Source organism: Lissotriton vulgaris, chromosome 6 (genome assembly GCF_964263255.1).
Source record: "Lissotriton vulgaris chromosome 6, aLisVul1.2, whole genome shotgun sequence".
Lineage (NCBI taxonomy): Eukaryota > Metazoa > Chordata > Amphibia > Caudata > Salamandridae > Lissotriton > Lissotriton vulgaris.
In genome coordinates this window covers 1,014,421,112-1,014,433,934 of record NC_141694.1, presented here as the reverse complement: position 1 = coordinate 1,014,433,934, position 12,823 = coordinate 1,014,421,112, and the positions used below count along the sequence as shown (strand labels likewise).

The 12,823-nt window shown below is 37.7% G+C and overlaps 1 protein-coding gene across 3 annotated transcripts in view; it reads right to left on the bottom strand.

Moving 5' to 3' along the window:
- Positions 1 to 12,823, bottom strand: part of VIT (vitrin) — a 1,955,513-nt gene that overhangs the window by 1,025,519 nt on the left and 917,171 nt on the right. For all 3 annotated transcript variants that reach the window (XM_086927073.1, XM_086927074.1, XM_086927075.1), the window contains 2 exons: positions 1,951 to 1,989; positions 1,790 to 1,846 (listed from right to left, as the gene is read on the bottom strand). In XM_086927073.1, coding sequence (XP_086783199.1) covers positions 1,790 to 1,846; positions 1,951 to 1,989 — 96 coding nt within the window. The remainder of the gene's footprint in view (positions 1 to 1,789; positions 1,847 to 1,950; positions 1,990 to 12,823) is intronic.

The following is a 12,823-nucleotide window of genomic DNA, read 5'->3' as shown; positions in this document are numbered from 1 at the left end:
TAATGGTGGCCTGTGGGCTCTGTGGCTTTAAATAAACTTTGCATCCAATGTGCTCGCTGTGCTACCCTAAACAGTCATTTCGAGCTGGACCCAGGATGATTAGAGGTCTCTCGTTGCTATGGAAATCGCCTGGGCCCATGTAAGTGTTCGACTTCACTTTCAGTGAAGTCAGTAAAGGTTTTTCACAATAGGTGTTGCTGGGTCATAAGTTGTTTGACTACATGTCCATCCAAACTGTAGCTTCTCGGCAGAGCAACTGTCACACATGTGGCAACTGTGATTACTATTTTTGTGAAGGAAGTACACCATATTTGAATTACTATCAACTACAACTCATGAGTAGGAAATGCTGAATGCAATAGAAAGAGAACATGGCGAAAGGGGTGATGCAAGGAAGTATATGCAGAAAGAGAAAGCGAAGAAACCGTAGTGAAGAGAACTAAGATGACTGTGAGATATGCAGACGGATCATTTCAGAAACAGATTGCAAATGAAGGGGTCTGAAGGGGAGAACTTGAGTGCTTGAGGAACTCTGAAGGTCACTACCCCTTTCACAGACCTTATAACATTGAATTCACAGAATAACATTTTCAGAATGATACTTTCAATCCTTTATTCATAACACAATCATTGTTATTTAACTCATGGATCCGACAGCGTTAGCAAGTATTGGCAACACCAATAGGTCCGGCTTCTTTGAGGCCTATGTTAATTGTTGTGTGGAATGTGTGGAAATACTGGTCATTGCTTTGATTCACTCGCAAGAAACTGTCTCTTGAAGTGTCAAACATTTGCTAGTATAATGTTATTCATATGCCCACTGAAACCATAGACATTTCACACATATACAGTCGCTTCTTCACTACCACTAAGGGCCATATGTATCAAGCCTTTTGCGAATCGCAGAGGCCGAAATTCGCAGAATTTCGGCCTTTGCGAATCGCAAAGGGCCTTTTTGCATGTTTTGGTATGTATGAAATATTTCCAAAATAAGGAATAGCAAAGATTTGCGATTCCTTATTTTGCCATAGCATTTAAGGAATCGCAATTTTGCGATTCCTTAAATGCTATGTATGTAGCATTTTTGGGCTGCGAATTATGGTTAAGAATTCGCAAATTACCACCAACTTGTAGTTGATGGTAACTTGCGAATTCTTCAAAAAATGCACAATTTGGCATTTTTGAAGGTGGCATGTGATGCACACACATGCCCATAGGGCATGTATGTGCGCCATATGCACACTCATGTACATTTCAGGGGTGCAGCAGGGTGTCTTTGAGACACCCCTGCACCCTTGAAATAATTCTCAAATTGCGATTAGCAAATTGCGAAGTCGCAATTTGAGAATTATTTCGCAATCATTCCTTTGGGCCTCCTGGCCCATAGGAATGCATTGGAAATTATTCCTTAATTGCGAATTCGCATTTTGCGAATTCGCAAATAAGGAAGATTAAGGAATCGCAAAAAAAAAGCGAATTTCTTCATACATACCATTTTGCAATTCCTAAATAGCGATTCCCTAAAAATCGCTATTTAGGAATCGCAAAAGGGTTTGTTGATACATATGGCCCTAAGAGTCCGGTATTGAAAGAGATTTACTTGGCCCAGTTTGCAGAGCCATTGTAAAACGGACCTCGGGCCATCAGTGGTAAACAAACCCTAAGCTTCAGACCCAAAATCCCCTGCGTAACTTGTGCCCTTCCACCCCCCCCCCCCCACCTCCAAAGAGGTTTGGACAGTTATCATCATAATGATGGTTAATTGATAAAGAGAAACAATTAAAAATACCTGTATTTAAACGTGCAAAGTTTCTGTTACTTGCAAAGGTTGATGCAGACCTGAATGCTGTAAAATATTTGAAAAAATAATATCAGGGCTGTGTAATAATAAAGATCTCCCTTTTAATAAATAATATAAGAGCAATATGATATAATTCCGTATAGACTTACCTTGATTATGCCCCCTGCCTGGAGCAGACTGTACGTGACCTAAAAACACAAATGGAAAAGTCGCAAGCAGTTAGCCAAATTTCAGCTCCCAATATTTCTCATCATCAACTCAGCGGTAGTGAAAGGCTTATAGCTCTTCTAGTGTTAAACAAAATATTATGAATTTTATGGATTTGTTGGTCTGTTTTTTATTATAATTTTTTTTAAAGAGTGCTGACTCCAACTGATAGTTTTTTCGGAGTTCTTCTCTCCACAGCGTTTGGAGAGATGACGGAACAGCGCATGAGAACTAGGACATATTTAGCAGAGTTCAATGGGATGTTAAGTAAAGGATAATTCAAAACGCTTGGTGGAAGAGGTATTTTTTGTAAGTCATTCTTCTTTCAAAATTATGTGAGGGCAGAAGGCCAGTTGTATTATTTTCTATAGTGTTTAACATTTTGTAGAAAGGGGAATGCACTGTAGGTTTTCATGCTTTATAAATGTTACCAAAACTTTCGTGTTTATCAAAGCAACCTATTATCAATCAATCAAAATACTTTCTTCTGCTTTAAAATAAAACCAAACAAGTTACACAGCTCTATATAGCAATTAAAACATACAATTCGTAACAGTAAAATAGAGGGAGATAGCCCCTTAAAAAAAAAAAAATATATATATATATATATATATATATATATATATATATATATATATATATATATATATATATATATATATATTCAATGAAAAAACCATAGGTTATAAACCATATATAGTTAGGGATTAGCATTTACAAAACCTTATTTTACTCGCATAAAACCATTGAAATTCCATATATAGTTAGATGCGCTAACTATATATCGCGCACCCGCAATCCACTGCTGATGATGTCACATATTACATCATTCATGACATGGTCAGTGACATCACTGATGACATCACTGATGACATCTCAAATGACATCACGGATGACATCCCTGATGACAACATCCAGTGACTGTATGTTTCTGTAAAGTTAAAATATGTCTTACATATTGAAGAATGAGTGGATGTATAAGTGTCTGGATGAAGGATTTAGTAGGTGCATGACTGACTGTATGAGTGAGTGATTAAATGTGTCTCACTGAGTGCATGGGTTAGTGACTAAACTGTCTTAATTTGTGCATCATTATGTCTGTTGTTCTGTAAACTGTTGCATGTGTTGATAAGTAGCTATATGACTAACTATATGGGTTATTGATTGGTTGCCCAAGTATTTGTATGGGAGACTGAGTGTGTGTGTGGGTGGCTGGGAGGTGTATGACTCTGTGCATAGATGTGTGAGCAGTTGATTCACTAGATGTATGGTTTCAAAAGTGCATGTGGAAACAGCTGTATGGGCGGTTGACTGTGTGCATGAATGTATTGGTGAGTGAATGGATATCTCAGTGCTACATGTCAAAGTAAGTACATATGTAAAACACAGTACATGTGAGAGTTGACATATATAAATAACTGTGCATAAGAGCCAGTGAATGTGTGAGTGGCTGTATGGATCATTGTGAACTTGTATCAGGGATTGTATAAGAGAGTAAATATGTGTTAGTATATGTTTGAATAAGTAAAGTTTGTATAACTGTATAGTTGAGGAAATGGAGGTGTGATTGATTCTTTGCATGACTGACTAGGTGTGTGAGTAACTCCATGGATGAGTGACAGTCTGTGAGTGTCTGTTTACACTGATTGTATCTAAGGTTATATTAGAGTCTGAAGAGGTTCATCGTATTATCACATGAATGATATCATCAGTGATGTGATCAGTAATGTCAAATGAGATGTCATCAGTGATGTCATCAGTGATGTCATTTGAGATGTCATCAGTGATGTCATTTGAGATGTCATCAGTGATGTCATCAGTGATGTCACTGACCATGTCATGAATGATGTAATATGTGACATCATCAGCAGTGGATTGCGGGTGCGCGATATATAGTTAGCGCATCTAACTATATATGGAATTTCAATGGTTTTATGCGAGTAAAATAAGGTTTTGTAAATGCTAATCCCTAACTATATATGGTTTATAACCTATGGTTTTTTCATTGAATTTCAATGGTTTTTTAAATGCAAATCCCTAACTATATATGGTCTATAACCTATGGTTTTTTCTGTGAATTTCATTGGTTTTTTAAAAGCTAACATCTGTAGCTGTAAAATGTATTCTTCTTTAAATCCCAAAATATATTTAGATGTTTATTGATAATTTTTTTAAAAAATTTTTTTTTCTTCGCTTCTAGTTCGCGAACCGGGAAGCTTTCCGTTAGCTCATCTTGATGCCGCGATCTAGTCCGCGAACCGGTCAACGTTACGTTAGCGGAACTGTGACGCGTCGCGGAAGCGCGACGTATCACGTTATCGCGTAATGCGTCTAATGACGCGCCGCGTTAGCGCTCCCGGAAGTGCTCGGGACCGCGAACCGGAAGCGATCTGGGACACGGCGCGCGCCGCGTAACGTAAGCGGAACAGGTCATGTGACTTGTTTATCAAACTTTTCATTGGTTCATTTCACTTTTGGTTTCCAAATGATGTATGACTAGGTCATGTGACCTAAAAATAACACTTTTCATTGGTTCAGAACTTTTGCTTTCCCCAAATCATGTAAACCCCTCCTTATTTCCTCACTCTGACTTTCATCTTGGTGAGAGAAAGACCATTTTGCTAGAATTGAACAATGGCTTCTGTACTTGCTGCAGCTGGTGGAACCCCACCACCACCTCCACCTCCTCATAAGAAGAGAGGACCACCTACTCAATTTATCAGTAACAGAGAGGAGGAAGAGGAGGAAGAAGAAGAAGAGGACAGAGAGGAACAACAATTTGTCGAAGAGTTGCCCCGGGTTTCAAAGCGAAAATCCAGTTTCATCTGGCAGTTTTTCTCCATCCCTCCTGGATCAAAGAAGGTGAATGCTAAATATGCCACCTGCCTCATCTGTGATTACAGATTGTCGAGAGGCACAGATAAGAAATACAGTATGGGCAACTATACGATGCATCGACACATGAGCAGGTGGCATCCCTTAAACTACAGCCGGGCTGAGTTAAGGGATCTTCAAGACAATCCCACGACAACTCCTGTGGCCAGATCGACCTCCACAATGTCTTTGACGGGAAGAGAGGCACAAGAAACTGTGCCAAACATACAACCCAACTTCCAGCATATGAAGTTAAGTTGTATATACTGTGGTGCTATGCTGTCATATGGCAACATGAGCGTCAACCTGATGAACATGGCGTTCGAAAATCATAAATGCCCTAATGCACCCAAGAAATAATTTTTTTTTTTGCTCCAGTTGAGCCGTTTTCAATGCCTGTTTTTTGTTGTCTCCCCTCCATAAAAAACACAAAAAAAACATAAAACAGTTCTAAAAATACAAAAAAATCAAAAAATGTTCAAAAAAAAAAAAAATAAATAAAACAACAAAAACAAAAAAAAACAGTTCTTTTCAGAACTACCTCCCCTTTCAATCAAAATTGCTAGAATGTTTATCACTCTGGCAAGCTCTATTTCTTTTGGTTCGCTTCAAGTTCGCTGACCGGTTCGCGAACTTTAAGCGAACTAAAAAAATATTTTTTTTAAAAAAAGAAGAGTTAGTATAAGGGAAGTAAACAGAGAATAATGTAAAAAGAAAGACAGCTATAGAGAGTAAATGAGAGATACTGTCAATGACATCATCAGCAGTGCATTGCGGGTAAAAAGAGTAGAAAACATTTACCTTATAATTCTTGTTACCTTTTTTTAAATATTTTTTCATACTTTCAATCTGTAAAAAAAAGAACAAACATTTCCAAAAATATTAAAACATGTATTTAAAAATTAGAAAAGACAAGGGAAAAGGTTCAAAAACAAACAGTTTTTCAACAACTTTGACATTTACAGAAGTCTCTGCTTCTCTACGTCCCCTACACAATCCTAAAGATATATATTCTAAAGAAACTGTATCTTGATGTTGATGAACTGAGGCCTATTTTGGAACATGATGTTTTTCTTGCACTGCTAATGTCTCACAATAGTGATGCAATAGCAGCGCAAAAAAGATGTAAAGCCATCATAAAATTGTGTCTAACATTGTAAATGCTTGATTTAGGATGCAAATAAGATGTGTGCTTTCAAGAGCTTTCTTTGAGGTGAGGCCTCTTTTCTTTTTTTAAAAAAAACACTACCCAGAAGTACAGCACTGAAAGCATTAAAATTGATATTTACAGAACTCAGCTTACCCATATGTACCTCACATTTCTAAATGTATATCATAAGGACAAAAAGCATAACATTAATTATACATGTTAAATGGTTTCTTTTTGCTGTTCTCAGAATGTATCAAATTTCACTTAAATCAGTGACTTGAAGGTATTCATCATGTAACAGCGGGGAAAAAAAAACACAATCAAAATGACTGTGTTTAAAAAACCCATACAACCTTCGAAATCTGATTTCAAAACTCCTTAAAATTAACTTACTTTCAATGACGTCGAACGATCTCCTATGAACAGCATCCACTCTGTTGTGCTACAAATATTTTCAGCCCGCCACTTTCTGAAAGAAAACCTCCATCGATACGTAAAATATGTTACATAGAAAAAAAGACTTCTCTCATTATATCACATGTTTCCACTAGGCCAAATCATGTTGCCGCGATTCGCAAGTCTTGTTATTCTTCCAATCAAATCCCGACATTTTCTATTTTCGCAACTTTCAAAAATAAAATATTTGAGATTATTTTCACAATCCTGGACTACTAATAACTTACTCTTCTTTGTCACTCATGTTCTCCTTTTCCTATGACACTGATACTGCTTACTATGAAGCAGACTTACTTACATTAGGTTTATATAGTTGGATTTTTAATCTAGACAGCATTGCAGACTTACATTCCCTCTACTTAAAATTTTGGTTTTAAAAACACCAGGTAAGAATTTTTAAGGTCAAACGGCAATTTTTTTTTGAACGTTACAACGGAATCATTACAGAATGACCAGCCGTTTCCAGACTTTAAGTAAGCTGTATAATGTCCTGATGTTGTTGATGGACCATCGTGATAGATAATTGCTACAGTAACAAAAGTCCTCCCTGATATTGACAGCTGAGAAGCCACAAATTTTTTTATTAAAGTTGACAATTTTGATCCATCAGGCCTACAACGTTGGATCATTAAAATGACATACTGGCCATATCTACGTATAAATAATGTTGACATCATATCACATTTACATTGGCTACACTCCATGTTGTGATCCGCTGCATTTACTAGCTTATTAAAGGAGACTGATTTACTGTCTGGCAAAGTTAAATATATAAATCTTTCTGAGTCTACACTAGTAGTACTTGATACCATACAGTTCTCGCAGTCATGCTGCCATTGATAAGAAAGCCCAAACAGGTGATCTACATCTACACCCTCAACTTGCAATACATCAAGCATATACATTAAAAACTCTTGACAATCTTGCTGATTATTTTCAGAAAAGTCTGTTTGACCTGAACATTCATCTAACAGATAACGAACTTCAGACACACTTTCTACTTTTGTTCGATCAGTGCTACATTTCTCGAAAACAGAATTCAACAAACAGCATAAAATTTGTTCAGAATTCAACAGAATCTGTTCTTTTAAACTCTCTAGTGAAAAGAGAACATTAACCACTACATTTGCATAGCAGTTGACACCAGAACTGTTTTCAAATTGAAAACCGACAACATCTTCAACAGAATCCACTTTCTTTCTGCTAACAATTTTCGGTTCATTGACTTTTAGTCTTTTTGCAACAACCTCCCCACTATTACTGCTATTTCTACGTTTGCGGCCTACCACACGTTTCTCAAACAAAGGATATTGAGGCAAATGTGGCGCATACTCTCTTCTTAACCTATTGTATTCCTTAACACAATCTAGATCCGCACAAATGTTTGTGACATCACAGTCAATCAAGTACAATCCCGATAAAGTTCTAACTCGTGACAATGCCACATATGCCATACCCTCCTTGAACACAGAACTGCCAATATTCACCAATGCACAGTCTACACTTAAACCTTGCGATTTATGGATTGTCACCGCATATGCCAAGCAAACAGGAAACTGTTTACGGCGAACATATAAATCTTCAACAAGCAAAAACCTAGCAGAACAACGACCAATTTGCTGTACTTCCTCAATGCCATCAAATTTAATTCTTAAAAATTCTATTCCATCTCTATTTCTGTATTTCTCAAAATCAACAACATTACCCATTGATCCATTTACCAGACCTCTTTCTACATGTAAATTCCTTCTCAAAATAATTCGGCAATTTAAACACACATTCAAAGTCTTTTCAAAACCCGCTGTTTTAGATATAGTCTTCTCTAATGAATCCAATTTTGATTTCAAATTGTCTGACAAAATAATTGTTGATCCCATATGCTCTAATTTGTCGATAGCTTCAAGTTTCACAATCTCTTGCTTTTCTAAATTCAACATTTTGTTGTTGAAGATGGCACATTCTGCAAGAGTTGGCATGAGACATATCCCGGATTTCTTCTCAGTAATTTTCTGAAAAATATTCTCAGGCACAATCTCTTGTTTGGGATATAAATTTGACAGTAATCGTGCATTTAAAGCTTCTTTCCCATGCTCGGTCACTTTTCCAATTCTAATATCTTGTAGAATATTCTTGTAATCTTCATCCTTTGCCTGACGCATATTTTGATGCAGTTCTGCATAATTGAAGTTTAACCATATATTGACGTTGCCAATGCTCCCTAGGCACTTCCTGGTATCTTCATGCGTGAGTATTTTGAACACAGGTTGACCTTTTACTGGTGTCAGCTGCAGAAGATCTCCGAAAACAATGATGTGTTTCCCACCAAATAACACATCATATTCAGTTTTAAGTACTTCTTGCATTCTCAAATGCACAAAGGCAAGCATGACATTGGAAACCATGCTTACTTCGTCAATGATAAGTAGTTTCATTTTCCTCAAGACTCTTGAAACTTCACAGCAAGCATCTCCAGATAACTTGTTGTATTGTAATTTGTTGTCATGCTCCACCGGCAGCATCAGTAGACGATGCAAAGTAATACCTTTAATGTTATGTGCTGCCAGTCCAGTAGGAGCGGTGACAACACAAGACAGCGATGACTCAGTCCTTTCCTGCAAATAACAAGAGATTGCTTTAATGAGGAAACTTTTTCCAGTTCCCGCTTCTCCACTCACGTACAGTCGGACAGGCTTCAACGATGTACATGAGCACTTGTTCTTCTCATGACTTAATCCGTGCTCAATTTCCGTGGTAACTTCATCATATATTTTCCTCTGCTCAACGTTGAGTTGTTTTTCCAAGTCTTCTAAGTTAACTGAATCCTCCTGAGCATGTGCCATGGCTCTTTCCACTTCATTCATAGCAGTGGCAGCTTCATTTTCGATAATAGGTCCTCCAAGTGGATCTTGACTCAATGAAACAGAACTCTGACTGTCCTGAGAACTGTCTCTGGCAATCTCGGCTGCAATCGTTGCTTCCTGCTCAATTTCCAAAGTTAGCATTTCTTGATATTTAGAAAAAGCAGGACATTCTATGGACTCCTTGGCTGCATTGAAAGAGTCTTCGTAACAGAGGAAATCTCCAAGCAGTTCCTCTTCTGCACGCCAAGGCTTGAAAAGTTGCAAAAGTGCTAAATAAAAAAACTCCTTTTTTTCTGGAGATTCACCACTCAATTTTCAATGGTTTACTAATTGGCGTTTTCTTTGCTTGACCAGGCATCCCTCACTTCCAATTACAGCATACACTCCTTTCTCAATATCTTCTTTGATGTTCCTCTTGAATATATAATTTTGGAGAACCTCATATAGACAAACATTCTCAAGGTGACTGCTTCGATTTGGATAATATGTATCCAACATGTTGGTCTTCAAAATGTCGGTACTGTTTGGTTCCTTTTCTGCCAAATACTCAATTTCCCGGACAGGTTTTAGAACTCGATTTCGCGTTGCAGCAAGACCAAGACTCGCCCAAACAAGACTCCTGGATTTGGCATAGAGACTTGCTGAAGACAACCGGTCAGAACATTCATAAGCTCCGATTTCTCGATGCGACAACATCTTCAGACTGAAACTGTACAACTTCTTGCTGAGGCTCTTTTCATGAGAAATGTCCTCCCACATATCCTTCAGTTCGGTCTTTTCTTTTTTGGTGATGTAAGATGTCACATACCGAGCCACAGCCATACAGTTGTCAGCCACAAACTGTATATCCATGTTAGCATTCCACATGGACAAAATCACTGGGTTGTAGTCATTGATGTACTTGGACTCTTCGTTCCTTTTCAAATTGTATGTATTCTTGGGTGATTTCCTCGTCACATTATGTCGCAGCGAAGACATCAAACTGTTCACTCTTCCTTTAGAAATCACCGGTCGTGGAAAGTTGAAACGACATTTGGTGTAGAACTTGTCCTTGTTTCTGAATTTACGACGACAGTACTTTCCACAACGATGGCTTTGGAAACGTAGAACTTGTTCTCTTAGACTTTTCTTCTCCGTTGCGTTTGGAACAGCACACGTAGAATACTGTTCGATGAAATTCATCACTAAGTCATCCGGATCTGTTCCAAATTTAGGTGCATCCTTGATCCACAACAACATATGTATATGAGGAGCACCTCTTGCTTGGTATTTCTTTCTCCAGAAGAAATCCAACACCTCTCCAAGAGGTGGATTCTTTTTATTTGTGATGAAAGACATCATAGCTTCAAATCTATGATTGAAGTACCTGCATACATTCACTGGATCCAAAGAACACAGTTCTCCAGGTGTCTTGAATTCAATGTTTTCAATATTTCCATTTGCCTCTCGTAGAAATTCAAGTAAGTCTTCCCAGCCATACTCGGCACAGCTCAGAGTGAGGAACCATGTTGGAGTTCCTAAGTTCCTCAGCATACATTTTAAATCACCATGACGACGGTACCAGTACTCATTAGTACCACGCTGACACGCCATGAGATTAATTAAGTGAGAATCCAAAATACTGTCTTGGACATTGACTTTATGCATAAAGTCACTTGCCGAGATGTTTCGCATCTGCATACCACTTTTTAAGATGTGGTTCACTGCATATGACAGTCCAGACAGATCGCTTTCAAACAGGAGATGAAACAAATAGGGAATGCATTGCCGAAACCTAGGATCTGCTGCATACAATCGTAAAGTCCGGTATTCAGACGCAGGAATTTGATGAGGTCGCTCATCATATCTTCCTCCTTGACCTGTGGGAAATAGCTGTGGGAAACACCGAGCTTCCAAACTTTCCTCCCAAACACTAATGGGACTCCCTTTGGCTTGTTTCATTTGAAACAACTCAATAGCATTCCCCATGACTTCCTTGGAATGCAAAGGATGAACACTATAATGTTCATATATTTCTTCACTTTTAGAGGCCTCTACTTTCTCAATTTGGCCAGCACACAAATCGCTATCCTCTTCATCACTTACTTCCTCTTCTGCAACATATACATTCTTATAGTACTTATTATTTTTCTTCAAATACACTGTTGCCTTTTTGACTTTCCTAACATCCACTAAATCTTGCCATATTTTCTTATTCTTTGTCGGAACCCCATTAACCAAGATAACCAGAGGTTCCTCTTCCACTTTTTCTATTCCAATTGTGTTAATGTTTTTCTTCAAATCTAGAGGCAAATAAACAACTCTTCCCTTTAATCCTCTCTGTAAATCTGCTGGAGGCAACTTCCCTGTCTTTGGCTCCATTCTTACAATAGCCTGAAAGGGATGGATACTTTGAATCAAAATAGATTCATAAGTATTTAAATCCTTCAATTCAGAAGGAATCTCAACCAATTCCAGATTATTATGAACTGCCCTAGCAGGCATCTGGTTTTGGTTTAATTTATTACAACAATAAGTACACACACGTTGATCCGATCCCAAATCAAAATAATTTTCTACCATCAAGTATGTGGCAAAATCCTTCCATTCACTATTATTTTCCCTTTCACTTTTTGCATATAAATCCACTACCTTAGTCTGATTCTTATAATAAGTGCGTCGACAACATACACAAGTGAAATTAGGCCTCTCACTTGATTTCATCTGAAACGTGGCAATTTCCTTCTGAAAATTATCTGTACTGGAAACCTGTACATTATCTTCCACATTACCCTCTACTTCAGGGTCAATTTGAACATTCTCATCTTTACTACCAAAGTAACAAAACTCAATTTCTTCACAAATATTCTTCACATCTATTTCAGAACCATGCAAAAGAGCAGCACATAATTGTTTAAGCATAATTGCTGGACTCTTAGCATAATACAACATTCTCACTAATTTTCTCACTTTATTATGATGCACTGCTAGCATCCTGAAATGATGAAAAACACTCTGGCATACTCTCCTGGAAAGACAAGCCAGTGAATGACCACGCAAACCTGTCATTTGTCTCACTCTGCAAGGATCTAAATCTTGCAACAACTTCATTTTCTGCTTCAAACTTTTCTTATTAAATGTCCGTATAAAATCACAAAGCAAATTGATGGAAACCTGTCGCACACTGCAAATAGAACTACACTTCCAAATGTACACAGGACCCTTAGGACGTCTTCCTAAAACCTCATCACTTAGCGCCTCTTCTGTCTCTGTTGTCACAAGTTGTTCTTTTTCAACTGGACAACCATCCTTCACTTCATAAGCTCGACCACTGATGTCAACTGCATGCACCAAATCATTATCCTGAAAATAAGTCTCCTCATTAAAAAATGCCTCAGAACTTGAACTATGCATCCATTCTCCGGAAAAAACTTCACAAAAGTTAGTACGATTTACTACTCTCTTCCATCTACTTTTTGTTTTGAAATCAGAAAT